This window comes from Protopterus annectens, chromosome 9.part0 (genome assembly GCF_019279795.1).
Source record: "Protopterus annectens isolate FY-2018-M chromosome 9.part0, PAN1.0, whole genome shotgun sequence".
NCBI lineage: Eukaryota > Metazoa > Chordata > Ceratodontiformes > Protopteridae > Protopterus > Protopterus annectens.
The window spans coordinates 210,814,133-210,842,051 of NC_056743.1; the positions used below are offsets into that span (position 1 = coordinate 210,814,133).

General features: G+C 42.6%; 1 protein-coding gene across 1 annotated transcript in view; it reads left to right on the top strand.

Moving 5' to 3' along the window:
• ANO9 (anoctamin 9) overlaps window positions 1–27,919 on the top strand; it is a 567,237-nt gene that overhangs the window by 81,576 nt on the left and 457,742 nt on the right. Inside the window, exon 4 of the mRNA XM_044082760.1 lies at window positions 15,981–16,063. Within this exon, the coding sequence (XP_043938695.1) occupies window positions 15,981–16,063 (83 nt within the window). The remainder of the gene's footprint in view (window positions 1–15,980; window positions 16,064–27,919) is intronic.

A 27,919-nucleotide genomic window follows, 5' to 3' on the forward strand; every position in this document is an offset into this window, starting at 1 on the left:
ATTTCTATGTAGTTCTGTAGTCCTGCCACTTATTTTTAATATTTTCTGCTTCTCCTAGGTCCCTCCCATTGTTGTCTTTAAGCATGACCATTTTTACCTAGAACTTTCCCTTTAATATTGCCAGCCATCTTGAAAATCTCTTTTGTCTTCCTCATTTATTATCTTTATCCATTTCTTTGCACTGCTTATTTAAATATGCATTCATTATCTCTTTTTACTATTCTTTAAATGACATATTTTCTTTGTGTCCATTGCCTTTTGTTTTTCTTCTTTCTCTCAGCCACTTCCTCAGCTTTCACAGCCATTTTACCTTCTTCTTTTTGTAATAGGCTCATGGGTTCGTAAGTGTATACTAGGCTAACAATGACTAGCAGCCTTATAAGCCTTGCTGTGCAACCCAAATGTGACCCACAAATTTGATTTATACAGGGGGTGATTTATTGTCTGCCTCTGTCTATCAGAGACAAAAGGGACATGCCAGGGTGAATTTCCAGTTACTCATCCATTGGTCCATGCTCATCCTAAATAGGGATAGGGAGGAACACTCCTTCAAAAGAACGGGGACCCTGTTCCAGAGAAAGGGAATTCTTTGAGGCACATCTGTCTCTCCAACAAGTCCTATTTATGTCACAAGAAAAATTTAGGTATTTTAATCTAGTAGTTCTGATACTGTTTGTTTTGTGGATGTACAAAAGTTTCATTAAAACAGGGTCCAGGGATGCCTTGTATGACAGGCAAAGATTACCTCTCTGAAGTCGGTATGATATTGAGTAAAGGGACAGGGCTTTGAGGTGATCAACACATGACATTGCTTTTTCTCATGGTATTCTTTTGTAAGGAAGTTTTGTGGGTGTTCCAGTTGCTGCATGTGTTTATCAACTATATACTGAAGGGGGCATTGTACTCTATGATAGGTCAGATGAGGACTGAGTACAGTGATATGATGACCTCTCTGGATCTAGATGCTATGGTCTTGCCTATAAGTTGAGCAATATATAAGGATTTTCTTATTACCTTGGACACATGTTGGTCAAAGGCTAGGTTACTATCTACATGACTTCTTATATTTCTGGATAGTGGATCAGCATTTGAGGGTGTTTTATTCATGACATATTTTTCCAGGGTGGCATACTTCCCAAAAGGTATTATAATTTATTTCCTGGCACTGAGTTTTAAACCATAGCTACAGCATTAAGCATTTTCTGTGTGCCTTTAGAATATTTTTTTGTGTTGTGATCTCGTAGACATGCTCTCAAGCTTCTCTCCAGACTTCTTTCAATGGTTTAGTCACCAAGTGTAAACCTTAAATCTGTTATATATTTCTTCAAGCTCATATCTAATTGTCCTGCAGGCTTTTATTATTTTATTTAATTTAATTCTAAACTTTGACAAGAAGCTATCAAATTTAATCTTTTTTACACTTCCTTTAGTCTTTCCTTCTCTTCTATAACTTTTCTTCTAGGCCTTCTCCCATCCCCTTCTCCTTTTTAACTCGTGTGTGTGTGTTAGGGTGTTAAATTGTGTTTCTGTGAGACAAAATTTTATTTTTTCCCTTTGGGATGTTAAGTGTGGCTTTGTTGTGTTGTGTGAGTGTGTTCTCAGGGTCTCCATCTTTAAGTTTTGGAGTTTTAGTTAGCGTGACTCGCGGCAGTGTCAGAAAAATGTCTACTGACAGACGGTCAGGTTTCTTCCCTTTACTGCCTGGGATCTTTTGTCTGTTCTCTTAGACTCGGAGTCTTGCAGGACTTAGCCAGAGAACTCATTTTGAAAGGAGAAATAAAAGGATTTTGAGGGCTCTAAGCCGAGGGCTCTCCGCCAAGTCTCCGCCCATGAGCCCCCGGCTTCTGCTCCGGAGCCCCTGCGGGCCTGTCCAAGCCCTGTCCGACGCCCCACTCTACGGCGCTCCCCGCTTCTTTGCTGGAGCCACTCTGGTTTACCCGAACTTTCCCCACTTCATGTCGACGCTTCTTCAGCTCAGATCGGTTCACCATGTCATGTGGCTTTCAGGCTTCAGTGTTACGGACGAGGGACACTTGCTAAGTCCTTTATTCTCCGGCGCCTCCGATCGCCGATGCATCTCGGTATCTGTCGGTCCCGGTAGGGCAGCTTTCCATTCATATAAGAGGATGGTCTCCCCGATGGTTCCTGGTCGAGCTCTAGGTCCTTTCTCCCTTCCTCCTCTGGGTCTCCTCTCTTCTCCTCCTCTCGAACAGAGCCCAGTCTTCCATCAGGCCAGGTCTCGGCTTTGCAGTGACCAGTTGAAAGAGGAAGTGGTCACCTGATTAGCCCAGTCACAGGCACTGGCCCAATGCTGTAGCTTGGAATCCACTCAACAGACTCAATTCCTAGCCCCACTGCCCATTAGAGTGTCCTCCTTCGGTCTTACCCCCTTGGTTTGCTGCCATGTCTTCGGGAATAGTTTCTGCAGGCTTTGAGCCTCAGATTGGGGCAGTGGCTCAGCTGATCCTTACTGAGGATTGGGTGGTGGAGCTCTTGCCAGGTCTCCTGGTTGGGCGGACTGTCTCCTACCCTTGTCCCCCCCCTTGGGCTTCCCCCACCCGACCTGGTCTCCCCTGGCCTCGGGACCTGGTGGAGCCTTCGAGCCTTCTTGCCCTGAGCCTTCTGTTCGGTGAGGTCCTTCTGAGACCTTAGAGGGAGGGTTCTCTGTCGTGATGAAGGGTGCTGCCTTCTGTGTGCTCGGGAGTGTGTTGTTCCCTTAGCTCCTCCTCTATGAACATCCCTTAGCCCCACCCCACTTGGTCTGCGTCGGAGCCTCTTGCCCTCCTCAGGTTTCCCGACCCAGAGATCCTCCGCCTCTCTTCTCCACTGGCTCCTCTTTCAGGGAATCCGAGGTGTCTCCCGACCTGTCAGGAAGGAGCACACCGAAGATCCGAGTCCAGATACTCGAACGCCTCCTTCCAGGATCCAGGAGAGACCCTGACTTAGATCTCCTCTGATGATTGTATCTCCCACTGGCTGAGAGAGCCTCTTCAGAGGGAAACTCCCTCCCTTCAATGACTCTGAGGATGGGCCCAACACAATCCCTCTGAGGATGATGGGACCCTCCACCTCCTGCTTGATTTCGCCTTCGACCCCCTGACAGTCTCCTCTGCTGACCCCCTTTATGCAGGTTACTGCTCGAAGTCTGCAGCAGAGGGGGCCTTCTAAATTTATCACTGCCTCGGTCCCTTCTAAATTTATCACTGCCCTGGCCCCCTCTCAGGCATCTCACAAAGGTGTGGCTAAGCGATGGCATGGTGCGCATCCGCTCCTGACTGTAGAGCCAGTCCCTGCAAGGACTTCCGCATTCGTCCATCCTCCTAAGAAGAACTCCTCCGGACAGCGACCTTATCTATCAAGTGATGTTCGACTCAGTAGGGATATGCTATGCTCGCTAGGGATATCGCGTCAGAGAAGGACTAGCTAGGATGATCCCTACAGCTGGAGGTGAAGCTAAACAGGATCCTGCCAGCCAGGCCTGAAACCCATGCTTCCGCAGCTAGGAACCCTCTCATATATGCTAACCTCCTGTGGGTAGATATCATAGACGTTGCCGTGGGAGTGAGTAGACGGAAGATATGCAAGAGCTCCTTAGATGCCAAGCCTGGATGCGCTCTGTCCTTTAAACTCTCCCTTTGATGGGTCCCCCTTCATTTGGCCTCCCTTTGATGGGTCAGCTGGACAAGGGCCTCGATGCGGAGGACAACGTTGCTGGCCCTCGAGTTCTGCCGCAAAACACTTTCTGTCAGTGGAGTCCGAAGGACCACCCCTTCTAGACCTTAAGTTCCGCCACATCCCAGTGGCAAAAAGGCCCGGAGCAAAGTTCAAGGTTGATTCTTCCGGTCATCTGGGTAGAGACAACAACAACCACAACAACAGGTGACGAGACCCTAGAAAACCAGGGTCCACAAAACCAAGGAAGCAGAGAGCCTCTGACAAGAGGGGAATGGCCAGAGGGAGATTTTGCCCGCTGTCCGCCCTGGAGGCAGGACAAAAAGATTAAGAAGCCCCCCAGGGCGACCCTCACTCAAGATCAAGACAGACAGGACCCATCATATCGAGTCCGCAGGGTTACATTCTGTTGAGAGAGGAAAGTCCTTTCTATTCCTTTTCAGAGCAGACAGATGTACCTAGTCTATCTGCAGCAGAGAGCAAAGTCTTAAACTACTGCAAAAAGAGCCATTTCCCCAGTTACAACAGATGTATCTGAGGAATCTATCTATTGAGATCTTTTTTTGCCTGAGGCAAGACGGAGACACCAAAAACAGATTGATCTGAGCCAGTAAAACTCAACAAGTCTGTGAGAAAGACAAGATTCCTTCTGGTCACTCAATTCTCAATTCTGACTTCTAAAGATTGAGGACTGGATGTGCTGATCTTCACTCTCGTGCTATCGCAAAAATCACATAAAATTACATCACATAAGACTCCGCTCCTTTTCTGGAGTTTCGTCATTTCAGCTCAGAGTCCAGCCCTTTGGTCTCACTACGCCCCCCAGAGTGGTCAGTCCTCACAGTTGGGAGTGGTCACGTTCAGTTGGTCACGAGTTCAGGTCCAGGTCCCTTTCAGATATCTCCAGGTTTCAGCCTCCCTTTCTCAGCCCAAGATTCCAGCCAGCTTGTCTCACCAGGATTACACATCAAATCTTTGTTCTCAATTGGGCATCTCGGATCACTCCATTAAATCAAATCTATTGCCCTGCCAGTGGCTTAAACTCTCAGGCATCTCGGATATCCTTGAAACTTACAGATCAACCCTACAGATGTCCCGAATTTATCACGTCAGAGTCTACATGTGATCAAAGAAGCCACAAAATTTCCAGACAGTCAAATATGGTTCAGGATCATTCTGGCTTCATTAAGGCGCCATTACTTCTTCCCCTGGCTCGTTTACCTTCTTCTCTTGGCTGTCACTCACTGGTCTTCCTTATCAACTGTCTCCCAATTTCCTTCAACAATCAATGACACATCCAGTTTACTTATGGATCACTTCCAACATCACTTCCAATCATGGAGCTTACAGAGACACTTCACCAGCCACTGTCCGTACATACCGTCACCAGGGATGCCTCCGTCATTATCAGGCCACCCCCATTCATGGATGGTGGGTGGCATACCAGCCTTGAGCATGGACCTTCACATATATGGGCAGGAGATTAGAGTGGTGCTTCATACGCTGGTAAAGCCCTCAACCACTTTCTCTTCCGGGGTTCTCACAAGTTTCTTGCGACAACATGTCTGTAGTTTCACTTATCAAACCACAGGGCGGCCTCCAAATCTTATCAAGCGGTCGGGATTTCAGAATTGGGCAATGGGCTTATCTCCTCGGTAGCAATTCACATCCCAATGCACATCCCCATTTAGCCTAACATTTTAGCGACAGATTGACATCATAATGCACTCATGCCGGACGAAAGTGGTCTCTACTGATGAAGATTTTTCGAGTGCAATCCTGAGCATGGGTCACCATGCTGGGTGCATCTTTTTGCTACATGCCAAGACTTTTGTTGCCCTCTTTCTCTCTTCCCACACCCCCCTTGCCCCCCTTCCCCAGGCCCCCCAGACCCCATCCCTTATTTATGCCAGGCCCCCTTTCCTCCCTTTCCTTCTGATCCCCGCTATCCAGAAAGCAAGTTATTTGAGAGCCAGTCCTCCTCTCCTTAAGCCCTTCTTTATTTTTGCCTTTATTCTCTTTGGCTCTATTTGCTCCGACAAATTCACGTGGCCGCGGCATCTGGTGCCAGTGCTCACAGTTCCTGAATCTGGCATCCGGGCTGAATCCAACCTTCCATCAACCTCACTCAACCTCCGCTCATGGTCTTCTCCTTTCCTTCCCTTCCTATGGTTTTCCTAAGATTCCTTCCTCCCTCTTAGAGACATCCTAGTACCTGTACCCTTAATCCATACAAAGGAGGATTTTTCCAAGCAAAGGGAAACGCTTTCATTGGGCTAAAGCCAAGAATATTAATCCCTTCAAAGCTCCAGTTAGCAGTTTTGGATTATTTAGCTGAGATTTTCATGCGGCTCATTCTTCCACAGTTAGAGCTCAGTTGGCTGCTATCTCTAAGAGGTCATGTCGGGCACAACATTATACAACATTATGTTTTCGCAGCTTTGCAGAGCCTGAAATCCAGGCTCCTCAGTCCCTAAGCCTCCAGTCCTCCTCCCTCCTCCCTAGCCTCTAGTTAAATTGAGTCCTGATTTCCTTGATTCTTCCTGATGCTGTTTCTTGTTCCTGAAATTTTCTTGTTCAAACTTTTTTCCTGGTAGCTATATTTAAGCTTGGGAGGGGTTCTGGGTGTCTGGGCTCTCATATTCGCATCTGTTCGGCTCTCCTCAAAGACAGGTACCTATTTGGAGTATCACACCTTTTTAACTAACATTTTGCCTAAGGTCACTTTTCAAAAAATCCATTTGATCTCATGTATTTTTCCAATCTATTTTATCTCCATACGAACAAAAATTACACAAACAAATGACATTAAAAATTAACTCACCTAGAACCTCCAGATATTATTTGGACAGTTGGACAAACAAAAACACCGGAAAACTGATCAGCTCTTAAAAAGATAACAACATAAAAAAAAAAGTGACCTTATCTAGATGGCTGCTCTAGATATCTTGAAATCTTTGAAATCTCAGAAAAGAAAACAGCTGTGGGGAAAAAGCTATGCTCAAAACCCAAGCCAGCTTCTTTAAAAACTTCTACTTTCTTTTTAGACACTATTTATTAGACCGTTAGACACTATTTCTCCACCACTCTTTGTTTTTTACTTCCTATTTTGTTTACATTTTGGCCTTGGCAGGGACAGAGCCACAGTTGGCCTTACAAACTCTAGTCCATCTGATCCAGGAGCCAGAGCTGATAGGGGTGCTCCCCATCCGTAGGGTCAAGCAAGAATGCAAGAAGACGAGATTGACTTGATAACATTGAGGGTTATGTACCCATAATAGCGTTCCATGTTAGTTGTCTTCTCGCTCTCTTCTTCCTCCTCCTTCCCCCCTTCCCGACACACCTTACTCTACAGGGAATGATGAGTCTAGTTCTGAGTGCAGTGTGCTGGTCCTTCCCATCCTGCCCTGTTTCTCTCCTCCTTTCTTCCTTCCTTTTTTTTTTTTTTATGGTATTGCTATTGCCCTTTTTTCAATCAACGAGATTACTTTACTTACTTTGCCTTGCATCATGGGACATGGCCTTGAGCTGGGCTGGTGACGAGCGAGCTTAGCAGGTACGGAGTCGGATGGGATCGGCTCGAACACCCATCAAGCAAGAAAGAAGAGAAGACAACATAACACATGCGTTATGGTAGGGGTATAACTTCTCATTATCTTATATTCACTGACTGTATAAACTTCTTCTGTCTCTGACTGCAAAATATATAGTTGATCTGACTTTGGTAGGTACTGCCTGATGACAGCCAAAGATAAAGCTATCTCTTCAACTTTTGAAGGAGACTGTTTAGGTTCATAGGTAGGTACTAGGCTGTTGGCCCTAGGGCCTATATAAGCCTAGCCAAACAGTACCCTGGCTTTTGCCACCCAAGAAAATTATTTTCCTGTGCCCCTGTCAAGCAGAGCCAGAGAAGTGATACCCGGGGTTAATTTCCTATCTCCCATCTAATCATCAAGATTTTTCTTGAAGAGTGCTAATGAGGAGATTTGTTTGATATAGATAGGTAGTTTGTTCCAGAGTATGGGAAGTCTCTGAGACAGGAATCTATCCCTCCAGCATGTTCTGTTTATTGTGGTGACAAGGTATAGGTCCCTAGAGCATGTAGCTCAGAGGGATTGGGATTTCTTTACGTGGAACATGTCCAAAAGCTCTGGGTTTGACATAGCTTTGTATGTTAGGCAGAGATCTCCTCTGAGTAGGCGATATGCGACAGAGTAAAGCTGGAGTTTTTTGAGATGGTCTGCATAGGGCATCTGTTTGAGGCCAGTAATCCTCTTTGTGAGGTATTTCTGTGGCCTTTCCAGTTGTTGTAGATGTCTTGTGAGGTAAATACCAAAAGAGGCATTGTACTGTCTAATGGGTCTAATGTGTGACGAGTAGAGGGGAACAATGACCTCTTTTTTCCTGGATGATAAACCTTTTGTTATGAGGTGTGCCACATAGAAGGATCTCCTGACTACTGTGGTGATGTGATTATCAAAGGAGAGACTGCTGTCCACCTGTGTCCCAAGGTCTCTTATCACACTTTCGGTGTTAAGTTGACTACCGCCTATGTGGTAGTTCATGGGTACAGAGTTTTTTACCAAAAGGGATGACTATGCACCTTTTGGCATTGAGCTTGAGGCCATGACTTTGACACCAGGCATCTGTCTCAGTGAGGCCCTTTTGTAGGATGTCCACATCGTTAGGAGATTTGATTATGGCTCCTAGTTTGCAGTCATCTGCAAACGTTTTTAGCCAAAGACCTTCTTTGTTAGCCTGTACTTCAGATAATTAGATACCAGGGATACCAAACAGGAGAGGACCTAGGACTGAACCCTGTGGTACTCCACTTGTCACTGGTCTGAAGTTGGATTTAGAGTCTGCTACTTTCGCAGTGTGTGTTCGGCCAGTGAGCCAGTTGGCAACCCATCTTGTGATATAGGGATTTATACGTAGTTTAGTGAGTTTGTCTATAATTCAAGTGGGGGGTGGTGTCAAAATCCTTGATGAGATCTATATAGGCTGTGTGTACCACCTTACCCTCATCTACAGCTTTGGTGACCGCATCAGAAAAGTCTATCATGTTTAGGAGACATGATCTGCCTTTTACAATCCCGAACTGGGTAGGGTCCGGAGTTTGGAGATTACCAATGTCATTGTTTATAAGTTCCATGATGATACGCTCCAAAGCCTTGTAGACCAGACTCATCAGGCTAATGGGGCGGTAGTTCCCAGGGTCCGTGGTGGCTCCCCCTTTGTGGAGTAGGATACTTGTTGATGTGCACCATTCAGTAGGCACAAAGCCAGAGGTGAGGCTATGATTGAACATGGTACTTAGGTGAGGTGCCAGTTCATTCTGTAGTTCATGTGGGATGTTGTCAGGTCCCATGGATGTTGTGTTCTTAGCTTTGGAGAGTGTGTTTTTTTACCTGTGCAGCCGTGATTACAGGTACTTTGCATTCTTCTGGTATAGAGATGGGCCCTTTAGGGGATGAGAGAGGGGTAAAGTTAGCACTGAACCTATCTGCCAGGATGTTGGCAATGTCAGTTGGTTCTGTATATTTAGTGCCATTGTGCTGTAACTCAGAGCAGATCTGAGTGTTGCCATTGAGGTTCTTGACATAGCTATAAAATGCTTTGTGGTTGTCTTTAGAATCGGTGGTGATTTTGTTTTCATAACTAGCTTTGGAGGATTTTATGAGGGATCTCAGCTTCTTACTGAGGCTGACCATGGAGTTCCTCCAATCATGGGATTTTACTCTTTTTTTGCAATGGATTCTTTCTTCTGTTGTAGAGATTTGTTTATAGCAGGGGACCATCAGATTGGCTTCCCTTTTTTTGGAGGATAGCATCTTGGTTCAGTTAGGGATTGCACGATCAATGCACTCGTGTAAGTGCTTAAAAAGTGCTGTTGTATGGGATTCAGCAGTCGTATCTCTATTGCCCATCAGCATGGGTTTCGTGAAGTTTGCCACTTCTGTCTTAAGAAGCATAAAGTTTGCTTTGGAGAATTTTTTTACGGTGGTTTCCCTAATGGTGGGTGGGGCTGGGATGTGGATGTCTAGGGTGATTTGCTTGTGGTCGGAACTGACCAACGAGGAATTGACCTCTGGTGTGGAACACTGGTTGCCCATGTTGGTAATGACCAGGTCTAGGATATTGCTACCCCTGTTGGGAGTGTGGATAAGTTGATCCAAGACATTGGAATTTATGAATTCCAGAAAAAGTTGAGAACAAGAGTTGGTACATGAGTAGTTTTCCCAGTTAATGGTGGGGTAGTTGAAATCACCCATTATTAGGGTGTTAGGTTGTACCCTAATATTTTCCAGTGTATCAAGAAATGAGGAGTGAGAATCCTGGGGCATGGTGGTGGATCTGTAGCAAGCTACAATTTGCATTGCTGTCTTGCCCAGAGTTAGTTGCACTTGGATAATCTCAGATGCATTATGCTGAGCAACTAGACTGGAGGTGTGGGCATCCTTAATGAATATGGACATGCCTCCGCCTTTAGTGCTTCAGTCCAAGTTAGGTGGCCGAAAGGTGTGGTATGAGTTATAGCCTGGTAATGCAGGCGTGCTCCCTGGAGCTTTGAACCAGGTCTCTGTCACTGTACAGATGTTGATGTTCTCCATTTTAAGGAGTGCCTCGATTGAGTGCATTTTAAGGTTTAGACTTCTAGCATTGAGTAGCATTACCCTCAGATTTTGCTTGCTTGTACCTGTTACGGTGGTGAATTTGTCATTTGAATCTTGCCTAAAAAAGGCACTATAGGGGTGGCAAGAGCCTTAGCCAGTATCCGGAATCCCAAGGGTGACAGGTGCAAGCCATCTCTAGCAAAGCATTGTGTTTTGTAGATCATGTCATCTCAGGCAGACAGATACTGGATCCCCTTAAAATGACACCAGAAGCTTAGCCAATTGTTGAAGTCAATCATTTTGTCCTTGTACTGTGGTATCATTCTGGGTGATAGCAGGATGCTACTCAGGGCTAGAGTCATAACTTCCTGGGTTACAAGATCAGAAAGCTGCTCCATGTCTCTCTTCATGTAGTCCAGGGAGGTATGTCTCAGGTCATTCACACCAACATGGACAATGACAGAGTCATATTTGTACTTGCTGTGGAGTGACCTGAGTGCATGCTTTATGTGACAGATCCTGGCACCTGACAGGCAGCTGACCGTGACTTTCTCCTTGTTTAGCCAAGTGAGTGGAACATCAGTGTGCCTGACTGTAGAGTCACCTATGACTAGAGTGTTAGGTACGTTGTTAAGCCTTATGGGCTGTGGTTGACTGGCACACTGAGTTTGTGGGCTATGTGTCATTTGGGTTGTGTTGGGGGGGATGGAGGTTGCTTGCGTTACTGCTTTGGAGGTCCCTGTTGCTTGGATAGATTTTTTTTGAGAGCCTCCATGAATGTAGGTGTGTGTTTTGTGTTTCTATGTGTGTGTTTTGGTGGTGTAGGTTTTGAGGGACTATGTGATGAGTGTGGTGTGGTGCAAGTGGTTACCTTCTCCTCTTGACTGTCTAGCCAGTCTTGGCTGAAGAGAACTTTGCTTCCAGTTTGGTTATATAAGTGCATCTCTCACAGGTTGTAGTGTTGGGTGGTAGGAGGAGAAGGTTGTCTGTGTACATGAGGCAATTGCTGCATTGCCCCAAGATGCCCAGATTCATCAGGTAGACAGGAGAAAACACTGGGAGCTGACACTTAGACATGCCTGGATAGGTGCTTATGTATTAAGTACTAAAAACTGTTTTCCTCTAGACAAGTGAGGAAAGTTGAGTGCTGCAGTGATTTGTAGCTTATTTAGTGCTTACAATGAGTTCTGAACAAGTACTGAGCTCAAAGAAACAGATTTGAGTGCGGGAACTAGAAAACTGGCTAGTTCTAAGAAACAAAATTAAGCTAGAAGGCTTCCCTCCAACACAGAAAGGCTTGGGGGCTCAGAAGCTTACAAACAATCCTGGATACAGCAAATCTGTATCTGGACTAGACAACTTATAGGAAAGGCAGGAAACAAGCTTAGAATTTTTTTTTTGTAAAGCAGGAAATCAGAACAAACAAACCCAACCAGATGCTTAACAATTGTAGAAAATTCTACTTAATACTCCACACACAGTGAGTAAAATAAAAGTGCTGTAAATAACTCAGAAATAAGCAAAAAACAGGATACTTAATGTTATACATCTCAGATTCATTAGCTCAGAGCCCTTACTTCGCTCAGTGTGAAATGGCAGAAATGGTCACACTTTAACTTCTTAAGTAACAAAGTTGAAACCTGAAACAACTTTAAAGAAAGCTTAAAAGAACCAGTGAGGTGCTTATTCAAGGCGTAGTCCAGGCAACCCCAGTCAGCCAATGACCACAAACAATTCACTCTCACTGAAATGCTATACTGGCCCTGGCTAAGCTATGATGACCTGGGACATGTGCTCAGACACACAGCCTCTACTTACAAACAACTAGGCCCACAACACAAGCCTGAGTATGGACAATACTACACTACCAACACTACATAGGTAGAAAAAACTGCAGCAATATTTAAAGAGATAAAGGATCAAGGAGACTCCAGAGAATGCTTTTAAATGCAAACAAGTTATATGATACACTCCTAGCAGGAAATCAGAACAAAGAAACCCAACCAGATGCTTAACAGTTGTTGAAAATTCTACTTAATACCCCACACACAGTGAGTAAAATAAAAGTTCTATAAATAACTCAGAAATAAGCAAAAAACAGGATACTTAATGTTATATATCTCAGATTCGTTAGCTCAGAACCCTTCCTCCGATTAGCTCAGTGGGAAATGGCAGAAATGGTCACAAGTTAACTTCTTAAGTAACAAATTTGAAACCTGAAACAACTTTAAAAAAAGCTTGAAAGAACCAGTGAGGTGCTTATTCAAGGCGTAGTCCAGGCAACCCCAGTCAGCCAATGACCACAAACAATTCACTCTCACTGAAATGCTATACTGGCCCTGGCTAAGCTATGATGACCTGAGACATGTGCTCAGACACACAGCCTCTACTTACAAACAACTAGGCCCACAACACAAGCCTGAGTATGGATGATACTACACTACCAACACTACTTAGGTAGAAAAAACTGCAGTAATATTTAAAGAGATAAAGGATCAAGGAGACTCCAGAGAATGCTTTTAAATGCAAACAAGTTATATTATACACTCCTAGCAGGAAATCAGAACAAAGAAACCCAACCAGATGCTTAACAGTTGTTGAAAATTCTACTTAATACCCCACACACAGTGATTGAAATAAAAGTTCTATAAAAAGCTCAGAAGTAAGCTAAAAACAGGATACTTGAAGTTATATATCTCAGATTCACTAGCTCAGAGCCTGTCCTCTGACTTCCTCCGATTAGGTCAGTGGGAAATGGCAGAAATGGTCACAAGTTAACTTCTTAAGTAACAAAGTTGAAACCTGAAACAACTTTAAAAAAAGCTTGAAAGAACCAGTGAGGTGCTTATTCAAGGCGTAGTCCAGGCAACCCCAGTCAGCCAATGACCACAAACAATTCACTCTCACTGAAATGCTATACTGGCCCTGGCTAAGCTATGATGACCTGAGACATGTGCTCAGACACACAGCCTCTACTTACAAACAACTAGGCCCACAACACAAGCCTGAGTATGGACAATGCTACACTACCAACACTACCTGGGTAGAAAAAACTGCAGAAATGTTTAAACAGATAAAGGATCAAGGAGACTGTAGAGAATGCTTTTAAATGCAAACAAGTTATATGATACACTCCTAGCAGGAAATCAGAACAAACAAACCCAACCAGATGCTTAACAATTGTTGAAAATTCTACTTAATACCCCACACACAGTGAGCAAAATAAAAGTGCTATAAATAACTCAGAAATAAGCAAAAAACGGGATACTTAATGTTATATATCTCAGATTCTTTAGCTCAGAGCCCTTCTTCTGACTTCCTCCAATTAGATCAGTGTGAAATGGCAGAAATAGTCACAAGTTAACTTCTTAAGCAACAAAGTTGAAACCTGAAACAACTTTAAAAAAAAGCTTGAAAGGATCAATGAAGTCCTTATTCCAAGGTGTAGTCCAGGCAACCCCAGTCAGCCAATGACCACAAACAATTCACTCTCACTGAAATGCTATACTGGCCCTGGCTAAGCTATGATGACCTGGGACATGTGCTCAGACACACAGCTTCTACTAGCAAACAGCTAGGCCAAAAACACAAACCTGAGTATGGACAATGCTACACTACCAACACTACTTAGGTAGAAAAAAACTGCAGAAATGTTTAAACAGGTAAAGGATCAAGGAGACTCTAGAGAATGCTTTTAAATGCAAACAAGTTATATGGTACACTCCTAGCAGGAAATCAGAACAAAAAAACCCAACCAGATGCTTAACAATTGTAGAAAATTCTACGCAATACCCCCCACACAGTGAGCAAAATAAAAGTGCTATAAATAACTCAGAAATAAGCAAAAAACAGGATACTTAATGTTATATATCTCAGATTCTTTAGCTCAGAGCCCTTCCTCTGACTTCTCCAATTAGATAAGTGTGAAATGGCGGAAACTTCTTAAGTAACAAAGTTAAAACCTGAAACAGCTTTAAAAAAAGCGTGAAAGAACCAATGAGGTGCTTATTCCAAGGCCTAAGCCAGACAACCCCAGTCAGCCAATGACCACAAACAATTCACTCTCACTGAAATGCCATACTGGCCCTGACTAAGCTATGATGACCTGGGACATGTGCTCAGACACACAGCCTCTACTAGCAAACAACTAGGCCAAAAACACAAGCCTGAGTATGGACAATGCTACACTACCAACACTACTTGGGTAGAAGAAAACTGCAGAAATGTTTAAACAGATAAAGGATCAAGGAGACTCTAGAGAATGCTTTTAAATGCAAACAAGTTATATGGTACACTCCTAGCAGGAAATCAGAACAAACAAACCCAACCAGATGCTTAACAATTGTAGAACATTTTACTTAATACTCCACACACAGTGAGTAAAATAAAAGTGCTATAAATAACTCAGAAATAAGCAAAAGCAGGATACTTAATGTTATATATCTCAGATTTGTTAGCTCAGAGCCCTTCCTCCGACTAGCTCAGTGTGAAATGGCAGAAATGGTCACAAGTTAACTTCTTAAGTAACAAAGTTGAAACCTGAAACAACTTTAAAAAAAGCTTGAAAGAACCAATGAGGTGCTTATTCCAAGGCATAGTCCAGGCAACCCCAGTCAGCCAATGACCACAAACAATTCACTCTCACTGAAATGCTATACTGACGCTGGCTAAGCTATGATGACCTGGGACATGTGCTCAGACACACAGCCTCTACTAACAAACAACTAGGCCCAAAACACAAGCCTGAGATTTTCTATTATCAGTGAGTTATCTTTGCAGAATTTGATTAGGCTGTGTCCTCTCATTCTATACTCCAACGCTAAACTTGCCTGTTATTCCGATGATGTATGATGAATGATTCATATATATATATATATATATATATATATATATATATATATATATATATATATATATATTTTGGTTTTATTTTCGGAAGATGCTGCAGGTCCTCAAAATGATCAATTTCATTATCGTCTGTATTTCTATTTGGAACATAAACTGATAATACAACATTTCTTCTGCAATATTCATTCCTATTGTAGAATATCTAATGATTGTCTAAGGTAAAGAATTGAACAGTTTCAGTCCCTTTTATTTCACCAGTTCCCAAGTAGTTTATTCTTGACATCTCACCCTTAGTCAAATTAACAGTGATGTATAGGCCTTTGCACCATTCTTTTTTCCTTTCATCTTTGAAAACCACATCAGATGGACGTATTTTCAGCTTTTGTTCATAGGCATTATTTTCTGTAGCCTTGCTCATATTTATCTTCAGCTCTTCCCTTGTAGTGTACTGAACATCTTCTTACTGGAGGTTCTTATCTTCCATTGCTATTTCAACATGTCTGGTTGATTTTGTCCATAGGGTTTTCTTGGAAATAATACTGGAAATAATACTGGAGATGACTGCCATTTCATCTCCGGTGGGCCACTTTCTATCTGGTCCTTCTGTCATGGTCTGGCTAACTTGGGTGGAGTTGCATGGTATAGTTCATAGTTTCTGTCAGACACATTTGCCACTTTACTGACAGAACCAGAGAGGATTATTTTTTGTAAAACTTCTAATTTGAGCAAACATTTGGCAACACTCAGTCTGTTTATTTAATGGAAACCATTAAAAAATATATATATATATATATATATATATATATATATATATATATATATTTTTTTTTTTTTTTTTTTTAGGACAGTGAATTACGTACAAGGCTGAATCTTCATTGGGCTACCTGGAAGAAATGCTGTTCATATCAGCCAATTAATGATATCAGGTAAGGCATGGAGCCTTTTCATTCTTTCTTTTTTTTTTTTTAATCACTTCATGGATGCTTTTTAGTTTTGTAAAACTAACTATGATAAGACTAACACCAGACGCTGGTATGCTTGATATACTGCTGTTGTTTAGTACTGCTAAACCTAACAGAAGCAGGAAATTCCTATATGTAAAGCTACATAGCACACTTAAGTGCTAAAGCTAGTCTGGCTGTGCTCCACTTAGAGTATAAGTTTACTTTTGACCACATGTTGGTACATTTTGTTTGAGTAAACATTCTTAGCTTTGTTACTGGGGGTGTAGAAGATAAGAAATCCTGAGGGTGACCCTGACCCCTTGGATCTGAATAAATGTAAAATCTGAGGTGTGCACAGGAAGATGCATTAAATGTAACATCTTGCTAAGAAAGGGTATAGATCGATAGATGTTTGGCCCAAAATGCTGACTAATGTGAAAAGTTCATAGGTAGGTACTAGGCTATCGGCCCTAGGGCCTATACGAGCCTAGCCAATAAGTACCCTGGCTTTCGCCACCCAAGAAAATTATTTTCCTGTGCTCCTGTCGAGCAGAGCCACAGAGGTGGTCCCTGGGATGAATTTCCTATTTTCCATCTAATCATCAATATTTTTCTTGAAGAGTGCTAATGAGGAGCTTTGTTTGGTATAGATAGGTAGTTTGTTCCAGAGTATGGGAAGTCTCTGGGACAGGAATCTATCCCTCCAGCATGTTCTGTTTATTATGGTGACAAGGTTTAGGTCCCTAGAGTGTGTAGCTTGGAGGGATTGGGATTTCTTTAAATGGAACATGTTCAACAGCTCTGGGTTTGACATAGCTTTGTATGATATTCATCGTGTTTCACTGTTGCAGTCATTACATTTGGGTTATCCTGCTGGCAGGCTACTCGCAGTCTGCCTGAATTCCAAAATACTGGTCCGGCATCGGTTGCTGTCACCTCTTCCCTGACGTCAGTGCGCCAGGGGTATAAAAGATGCAACCAATACCATTTTCTTCAGTCTTTCTTGCCTTGCGGTGCCCGAAGCAAAATCAATTCGCAAGTGCCGGTCGGCCGGCTCCTGAGATTTTCGAAATTGAATTTCAGAACCAAAGTCTTCAGTAAAGCTAAGTACCCCATTGGGGAAACTTTTTCTTGCTCCAGACCGATGTCAGTAAAAGTTAACAATTATAGTTCTTGTGGGAAGCAAATTCCTTATAAGGATTTTCACTCTTTCTGTATTCCTTGCCTAAGCCCCGGCCACGATGTTGCTAGTTGTCGGTTTTGCGCTAGATTCAACCAACGCACTATTAAGCGTCGGTTTGATTTTGCTTTACATTACTTTGGCCGAAGGTTTAATTATATAATGCCGTCAGAACAACCGACGACTGGAATTCATAAAAAATGCAAGGACAAAGAAAAGGACAGGCATCCGAGGTCCAAAACCGACAACGAAGCCTCTTCTAGGCCAGTCGCAGGTTCGCCGGTTCTCAGTGAGGTGCTTTCACAGCCCCTGACACCCGCTACCTCAGAGCTACAAGCCACCTCCGACTCACATGAGGAGATACCTAGGAGTCTGGAAACTCAAGGTATTGGGCCTACGGAAACTATTCCCTCAGATGGGTCCGGAGCCGCTGAGCAGGCATCGGCTTCTGAGGGTGTTTTCAGACCTACACAGCTTACTATCAGGACTACTTCAGCAGCCAAGACAAAGTCTAAAACACCTATAAAGACAAAGAAACAAGTTCAGCATTCACCTGGACAGTCATCCATGCCAAAGAAACAGATGCTTAAAATGGCAGAGGGCCTAATTACTCTGATCAGGGGCTCCCATCCCCCTCCTTATAAAAGGCCTAGGCAAGATACTGACTATGATTCCTCAGATCAGGTTTCCATTTCCTCTGATTCCTCTTCAGAACAGGGATATTCTCTTCCTCCCTATGAGGATTCTGATGCTGAAGAATCTATCCCTTCAGCCTCTCCTCCTGAGGATTATTCTTTTGGGGAAACCCTGCACACAATGAGGAAGCATTTCCATTGGGAGAGCCAAGATTATTCTGAATCCAAGAAAAGGCTCAGAGATTTTCTTTTATTGCCTCAGCACAGGCCTCTTCCTATTCCCCCTGTATTAAATATTGTTGATGATGTTTTTTCTGAGTCCAGTTTGTCTCCTGATTCTTTACCCCCTGCACCAGTTAAGCCAGATAGGTACTACAGGGTCCCAGACTCACATAAATTTCTTTATAAAAACCCTGCTGCTGACCCAGAAACAATTTCACAGGGTCCCAAAGGGGTCAAGGCTTCCACTGCAAAAAATCCTGTTCCCTCTGATAGGGATTCAAGAGCACTGGACAGATGGGGAAAAAAGTCTACACCTCTGCTACTTTAGCTGTAAGGGCTTTAAACTGTCAGTTTCGCATGCTTAAATACCAACAGTATCTGATGTTTTTGCTCAAACAGAAAATGCTTACAAGCTCAGAATGTACTGAAAATAAGGAAATGCAGGATTTATTGCGTGCAGCTGAACAAGTGGGAAAGCATACTTTGCAATGTGGCTTTGATTCATTAGAGGCTTCTTGCAGAGCTGCAGTTACAGGTTCTGTCATTCGAAGGCATGCTTGGTTAAAGGAACAAAGTTTACCTGATCATGATAAAGCAAAATTGTTGGATGCTGCATTACAGCATTATACTTTGTTTGGTGTTAAGGCAGGAGAGGTGTTAAAGAAAATGGAGGATAAAGTAAAATCAATGCAGACAGTAAAGGATTTCTTACAGGTTCATCCACCCAGATTTAGCAGGAACTGGCCTTCAAAAAATTGGTCCTTTCCAGTGTCAGACAGGCCACAAAAAGGCAGATACAGACGCCCAAGAGGCAGATCTCAGCCACAAGGCACATACAGACTTAAGCAATGGGGTGCTTCTGCCCCCAAAGGCGGAGAAGACAAATCACAACCCTTTAGGAAATAGTCAGTGACTTACCTCTTCCAATGCCAGGCACTTACCTCTTGCAGGCACCCTTAAGGGGAAAACTTGCACTTTTCTTACAAAATTGGCACAAAATTACCCAAGACAAATGGGTACTAAATATTGGTTCCCAGAGTTACAGGTTCCACTTTCACACCCGTCCAAGGCCAAAAGGTATGCCAGACCTGCCGCACAATCAATGGGCAGAGGCACAAAGACAAATTTCTGCTCTCTTGGACATGAGGGCTATTCAAAAAGTACCACAGCAAGAGCAAGGACAAGGATTTTACTCAAGACTTTTCTTGGTACCCAGAAAGGACAAAGCTTGGAGACCAATACTGTACCTGTCTACTCTAAATACTTTCCTGGACGTTCCAAAATTCAAAATGTTGTCACTACACCAACTTCTGCCCATGCTGGGCAAGAAGGCTTGGCTAGTTACTTTGGACCTCAAAGAGGCATACCTGCATGTCCCAATCAGACAATCTTGCAGACAATACCTCAGATTCATAGCTGGCTCAATACATTATCAATTCTCTGCACTGCCCTTTGGCTTATCTACTGCGCCCAGGGTTTTCACAAAATGCCTGTCACCAGTAATTGCATTTTGCAGACAAAAAGGAATTCAAATATATCCCTATTTGGACGACTGCCTTATTCAAGCAGACAGCAAGGACATTCTACTAAAGCATCTGGCATTTGTAAAAAGTTTACTAATTTGCCTAGAATACACAGTAAACGAAAAGAAATCAAAACTAGTGCCCTCTCAAGAGATAATATTCCTGGGTGCAAGCTTAAATACCACTGCCCAGATGGCTTATCTCACGCCAGACAAACAAAGGCAACTGACTCATTATTTTCAAATGATGGCAACAAAGACCCAGCTACCTGCAAGAAAGATTCTGCAGGCTTTGGGCTTCATGGCATCCTGCATCCTGCTAATTCCATATGCAAGACTGCATATGAGGAAGCTACAATGGTATCTAAAAAATGTTTGGACTCAACATTGCCACAGCCTGGAAACAATAATTACTCTCATTCCCTGCCTGCAACAGGAGTTTCAATGGTGGGCACTGGCCTGTCACCAAAACAAGGGACAGCCTTTCACTCTACCCACAGCCAGGCAGACACTAACAACAGATGCATCGGATTATGCCTGGGGAGCACACATGGCAGGAAAATGCATACAGGGCACATGGCCCACAGACCAAATGCGTATCAATCAAAAAGAGATTCTAGCTGTAGAGAATGCCCTGACAGCCTTCAAGGATCTGCTACATCCAGGACAACTATTACTAAAGACGGACAATACTACAGTCATGTGGAACATAAACAAGCAAGGGGGCACACATTCCTACCCCCTCTGCTGGCAAGCCACGACTTTGTGGAACACAGCACTGGCCTATCAAGTACATCTGCAGGCACAATTCCTGCCAGGAAAGAAAAATACTCTGGCAGTGACCTAAGCAGAAACATCATGGACCCTCATGAGTGGAAACTAGATCCACAAGTCTTCAGCATGATAACAAAGAAATGGGGATGCCCAGACATAGATCTATTTGCATCCCCTCACAATTGCCAACTACAGAGATTCTGCACAAGGACTTATCACTCACAAGCATGGAAGGTGGATGCTCTATCATTCAGCTGAAAAAGCCTAACAGTTTATGCCTATCCACCACTGCCTGTACTCCCGAAGGTACTCCTAAAAGTCAGACAAGAGAAGCCAAAAATGATTCTAATTGCCCCAGACTGCCCACGCCAGCATTGGTACCCAATCCTAATGAGCTTGTCTCAAGGACCAGCCTAGACTTTACCTTAAATTCCTCATCTGCTGACACAACAAAACAATCTGATCCTGCACAGCCAACTCAGAACCTTAAATCTGGCTGCTTGGTGAATAATATAGCCACTCAGAACTCAGCTCTCTCTATAGCAGTTATGGATGTCATTTTGGAAGCCATGAGGCCCAGCACCAGGAAATCTTATGCAGAAAAATGCAAGAGATTCTGTGCTTGGAACCAGGCACAAGGACCTGAACCACTTGTCCCTAATATTCCTCAGATTTTACAATACTTAACTGAGATGCTGGACAAAGGCCTATCCTTCTCATCAATTAAGATCCATGCCTCTGCCATTTCAGCTCATTACAATACAGAACCTCCTATTTTCTCTCATCCACTACTAAGGCAGTATCTCAGAAGGGCAAAAAACATAAGACCCCCAAGGAGAGCACCTATACCAACATGGGACCTCAACTTTGTCTTGGAAAAGCTCACACTGCCTCCTTTTGAGCCAGCCAATACAGCTGAGATAAAATTCTTATCATGGAAAACTGCTTTGCTCCTAGCAATAACCTCAGCAAGAAGAGTCTCAGAGTTACAGGCATTAATGGCAGTGGAACCTTTCATCATTTTTCATCCGGACAGGGTTTCTCTAAGGACAAACCCAACATTTATGCCAAAGGTGGTATCCAGTGTGGCTCTTAACCAAACCATTCATTTACCAACCTTTTATCCAAATCCCTAGAATAAAGGGGAGAGACTTCTGCACTCTTTGGACATACACAGGCAGCTACGCTTCTACTTGGACAAAACAAAAGCTTTCAGAAAAACTGAGCAACTTTTTGCGGCATACGCTGCAGGATCACAAGGAAAGGCTATTTCAGAGCAGACTATTTCAAAATGGATAGGACACTGCATCCGTTTCTGCTATGCACAGCATGGCAAATCAGTGCCTAAGAATATTAGGCCACATTCTACCAGGGCAGCAACCACATCAGCAGCCTTTCTCAGTGGAGAACCAACCAAGGAAATTTTGGAGGCTGCAACTTGGAGTTCAGTGCACACTTTCACCAAGCACTATCACTTACCTCTTTACTCTAAATCCAGAGCAGGCTTTGCCACTGCAGTCCTGCAGGGCCTCATAGCCACTCCTAATCCTAATTAGTCCCAGCCGCCCAACCTCCACTTTGGGATTCAACCCATGTGTAATGACTGCAACAGTGAAACACGAGGAACATAGTACAGTTGTGTACCTACCATAAATGTAGATGTTCGAGTGTATTCACTGTTGCAGTCCAGGTTACCCTCCCACCATCCCCCTTTCATTGCTGGGACTTATCTGTACTTCTCTGTTCTATACAACCTATGTAGTGTATTTGCTTGTAGAGGAAGCTAATGTTTATGTTTGTGCATGCTTTTTTTATATGCAATTTTTTTCAGTCTACCCTTTTGGGGGCACCTGACATCTGGGGCAAGAAAAACTGAAGAAAATGGCGTCAGCTGCATCTTTTATACCCCTGGCGCACTGACGTCAGGGAAGAGCGACATTAACCGACGCCTGACCTGGACTTTGAAATTCAGGCCTACTGCGGGTAGCTTGCCAGCAGGATAACCCAAGTGTAATGACTGCAACAGTGAATACACTCGAACATCTACATTTATTGTAGGTACACAACTGTACTTTAGGCAGAGATCGCCTCTGAGTAGGCGATATGCGATGGAATATAGCTGGAGTTTTTTGAGACAGTCTGCGTAGGGCATCTGTTTGAGACCAGTAATCCTCTTTGTGAGGTATTTCTGCAGCCTTTCCAGTTGTTGTATATGTCTTGTGAGGTGCATACCAAAAGGGGTGTTGTAGTCTATAATGGGTCTAATGAGTGACGAGTAGAGAGGAACAATGACCTCTTTTTTCCTGGATGAGAAACCTTTTATGATGAGGTGTGCCACATAGAAGGATTTCCTGACTACTGTGGCAATGTGATTATCAAAGGAGAGACTACTGTCCACCTGTGTCCCAAGGTCTCTCATCACACTTTCGATGTTAAGTAGACTACCACCTGTGTGGTAGCTCATGGGTACAGAGTTTTTACCAAAGGGGATGACAGTGCACTTTTTGGCATTGAGCTTGAGGCCATGGCTTTGACACCAGGCATCTGTCTCAGTGAGGCCCTTTTGTAGGATGTCTACATCGTTAGGAGTTTCAATTATGGCTCCTAGTTTGTAGTCATCTGCGAACTTTTTTAGCCAAAGACCTTCTGTGTTAGCCCATACTTCAGAAAAGTAGATACCAAACAGGAGAGGACCCAGGACTGACCTCTGGTACTCCACTTGTCACTGTTCTGAAGTCAGATTTTGAGTCTGCTACTTTCACAGTGTGGGTTCCATCAGTGAGTCAGTTGGCAATCCATCTTGTGACATAGGGATTTATACCTAGTCTAGTGAGTTTATCTATAATTCCAGAGTGGAGAATGGTGTCAAAAGCCTTGGCGAGATCTAGATAGGCTGTGTGAACCACCTTACCCTCATCTACGGCTTTGGTGACTGCTTCAAAGAAGTCAGTCAGGTTTAGGAGACATGATATGCCTTTTACAAACCCAAGCTGGGTGGGGTCCAGAGTTTGGAGATTACCAATGTCTTTGTTTATAAGTTCCATGATGATACATTCCATGGCCTTGCAGACCAGACTTGTTAGACTAATGGGGCAGTAGTTCCCAGGGTCCGTGGTGGCTCCCGCTTTGTGGAGTGGGATAACCATCACTGTGTGCCATTCAGTAAGCACAAAGCCTGAGGTGAGGCTATGATTGAACATGGTGCTTAGGTGGAGTGCCAGTTCATTCTGTAGTTGATGTAGAAAGCATCCTGGGATGTTGTCAGGTCTCATGGATGCTGTGTTCTTGGCTTTGGAGAGTGGGGTTTTTACCTCTGCAGCCATGATTACAGGAACTTTGCATTGTTATGGTATAGAGATGGGCCCTTTAGGGGGTGAGGTGGGGGGGGGGGTAAAGTTAGCACTGAACCTGTCTACCAGGATGTTGGCAATATCAGTTGGTGCTGTATATTTAGTGCCGTTGTGCTGTAACTCAGAGCAGATCTGAGTGTTGCCATTGAGATTCTTGACATAGCTATAGAATGTGTTTTTGTTGCCTTTAGAATCAGTGGCAATTTTGTTTTCATAACTAGCTTTGGAGAATTTTATGAGAGATCTCAGCTTCTTACCGAGGCCGACCAGGGAGTTCTTCCAGTCATGGGATTTAATCTTTTTTTGCAACAGTAGGGGTTTAGTGTAAAAGTTTCAAATGGATATTGACCATATAAAGAACATTGTTAATAAAAAAATTGGTTTGTTTTTACATGCACCCAAAGCTTGATGGAAATTTTAGGTGAAAAGGCTAGATTTGTATAAAAAAGGAATATATCCAACACTAGTAACAAGCAAAACAGGCAAGGAAAATGTGGAAAAAATGTAAACTAAAGAAACAACAAATATCCACTCTCCTATGTGGTAAACCAACTCTAGATAGGAGGACCACTGTAGACAAGTGTCTCAACATAGTAATAACCACAGAACCAGCAAATACATTGATTAAGCTTTTATTTCACTATGAGTTTTTTGTCTTAAGTCAAAAACAGACTTCAACAGATTGTGAGACAGTAACAAACCACCGTCTTTTATAATCAGAGCACAAATTGATTAATTAGTTAATTAAAAATATATATATGATAGTACATATAAAGATGTGCAAGTGTATGCATATCTACAGTAACACGGAACTTAGTTTATAGATGGAATCCAATCTCAATAAAAATTGAAGAAACATAAAAGTATTTTATACTGTTGAAAACAAAGTAAAATATATTATAAATATTGTCTCATCATAAACATAAAAAAATTATATGTTGACAAACACAATTCTGTGTTAAACCAACATTAAAAGTCTTCCTGAATAAATCTGTCAAAAAAGTGCTGAAATATGGGAATATAAATATTCTGAGTGTATGAGAAATAAAAAAATGTATAAAATGGTAGTTGAATAAACTGTTAACATTTGTATTTATATTTTTTTGTGCTCTATTCCTAAGGACAGGGACAACAGAGGTATACTCATTTATGCCAGGCTTTTGGGTTCCATATAGTCTGAACTACCAAATTAGCTCTGGAAATTCAAGTTAAATCCTTCCATGGCCCACCTCTAGGACATTTTTCTGTCTTCTCTAATATAATGGACTAAAATTGTTTAAAACCTGCACAAGTAGTCAAATGTCAATATAATGCATTCTTAGGGTTGTTTTTTAAAATTTCATAATTGTGTTCGTATATGCACCTTCTCAATTCTTTCTCGGTCTTCCCAGCATAGAAAGTGTCACATACCAAAACCTTAGTTAAGTATACTATTCCCTTAGTATAACAATAACCATTCTGAGCATGGACTAAAGAATGCATAGAGTTGGTTAAATAGAATTCTTTAATTTCTAAAATGTATTTCCATTGGCTACAATTTCCTGATAATTTTACTCCCTTCCTTATGTTTTTATATGTTCCATAACTATTCTTCTCAACTAGATTTTTAAGGTTACTTGCGCGCTTGTAAACAAAAGTACTTTTTATACCTACTATGTTTTTAATTTTGTTGTTACAGTCTAGGTGCCCCAGTATTTATAAACTATTTATTTTATAATACTGGATCCATGATTATATTGTATAATAAAGGCTCTAGGAAATATACCCGTGCTAGTTGAAACACTACTGATTTCCCTGGTGAAATGTTGTGTTTTCTTGTTTTCAGTTGGTTCATTAATCCCAAATTATTTATTTATTTATTTTACGTTTGTTAACCGGGGGTGTCTGACTGAGCTGAAAAGGCCCTTTTTCAGCAGAGGCCCAGGGAGAAAAGCTCCACATAGAAAAATTACAGATGCATTTAAATATTTAGACATGATCAGTATACAAACAAATTATAATAGAATTTTTTTACAGTGATATGCAGCACATTAACAGTTACAGTGGAGAGAACAAACAAGAAAATATTAATTTAAAAATAAAGGTAATTAATAGATTTGTAGTGTACACCTGAAATTTGGAAATTAGGTAGAATACATACATAGTACACAGGTACTGTACATACATTGTACATTAGCCAGTGTTTGTGAGTAAGAGTGAAAACTATTATCAAGTACTCTAGGTTTAGTTTGTGTACCTTATCCACTTTCACTAGCTTGGGGAGCAGTCATGGCACTGCCAACTTTGCTTGAGATGTTGCCTAATGAGGTTTTTAAAGGAGGCTTTGGACAATGTGTTTTGTATGCTAGTGGGGAGAGAGTTCCCTTTTTTGCCACTGAACTACTATATAGTGTGTCTCCAAAGCTATTGTAGCTGTTGGTGACTTCTAGTAGTAGTTTGCTTGATGATCTAAGAGGCCTTTTTTCTGAGTGATGTACTAGGTTTTTGAGGGCAGGACACTTATTGGGGAGGTAATAGAATGACAGAGGCAGAGTCAGTTGTAGGTTAGGAGGTTGGGCAGTTCAAGCCAGTGGAGCTGTCTCAAAGCAGTACAGTGATGAGTTCTATATGAGCAATTTGCAGCAAAGCAGGCTTCCATTTTGCTTAGTTCAGTTTTGTTGAGATTAGTCAGAATGGGAGATGCATAGAGTAGGGTGGATAGTAGTTGGGAGCGAGCAATGGCTGATTTTGTGTTGTTGGTAAGAAATGGACTGATTCCACTTTGGCATGTACTTTTTTAATAGTTAAGTTGAGATGACTATCAAATTTTAGGTGTGAGTCCATGGTTATTCCCAATAGCTTAGCCTGTGCCTCTGGAGTGATTGGAGTAGCATTTGTGGAGTAGATAGTGAATTGACTGTTGTCAGTGTTTTTGTTAGAACTGGTTATAATCATAAGCTGAGTTTTCTTTGAATTGAGGATAAGTTGGGCTTTGGTTAGGTAGTTTTCAACTTCAGAGAATGCTAGTTGAGTTGTTTGCAGGAGGGTGGGAATGTTTTGCGCAGCACAGATTAAGGTAGTATCATCTGCATACTGAATGATAGATGCATGCTCTGTGGAGGTATGGAAGTCGTTTGTGAAGACTGTGATTAGTAGTGGTCCTAAGCTAGAACCCTATGGGACTCCTGTAGTTATGCGCAGCTGAGGAGAGAGAATTTTCCCATTTCACAGCTTGGTACCTGTCAGTTAAGTAGCTTTTGAACCAGTTAAGAGTGAAATTTGATAGGTGATATTGGTTTAGTTTGTTTAGCAGGATTTGGTGCAAGACTGTGTCAGATGCTTTGGACATATCCAAAAAAAGAGTTGACACCTGCAGGCCTTTGCTTTTGAGGCAATTTACTGTGTCTGTAAAGCAGAGAAGGGGTGTAGTGGTACTATGGGCAGTTCTGAAACCATGTTGAGTAGGTGACGGGATGCTGCTGTCTAGGAGATATTTTAGCACCTGGGTATGGATGCATTTTTCTAGGATTTTGGCCAGGGGGAGAGTAAAGCAATGGGTATGTAGTTATTAAGTTCAGTGGAGGTCCCACCTTTATGTATGGGTGCAACATAGGATATTTTCCAGAGTTTGGGCACATATTTTGCAAAAATTGATAAGTTTATGAGAGCGGAGATTGGGATAGCAATAGCATCTGCTGTAAGTTTCAAGAAATAGCTGGGGAGTAGGTCAGCTGCTGTTGGTGAGGTTTTTAGTTTGGAGAGCATACTTTTGATAGAAGTGGTGGAAACTGTTTTGAGGGTAAAGCTTGTATTAGTGTTATTTGTGTTGGGAGGGATTGTGAGGTTGGAACTGTCCTGTGATACTAAGGATAGAATTGAGTTCACAAAGTGGAAGCTGAATTGTGTTTCGATGGGAACTTTAGTGTCAGGGGTGGTTAGTTTGGGGGTAGCCTTTTGGGGGAGTTTTAGTAGCTGGTTTGAATTTTTCCAAAATTTTTGGGGGTTGTGTTGGTATTTAGTTTGTAATGTCGTGTAGTAGGATTTTTTGTCCAGCCTAATGCATTTTTTGCATGGTTGCGCAGTTCTTGGTACTTAGGCTTTGTGTTTCTTTGGTTTTTTGATAGTAAAGCCAGGCAGTATCTCTGGACTTTAAAGATTTGTTTGGTTTCTTTACTG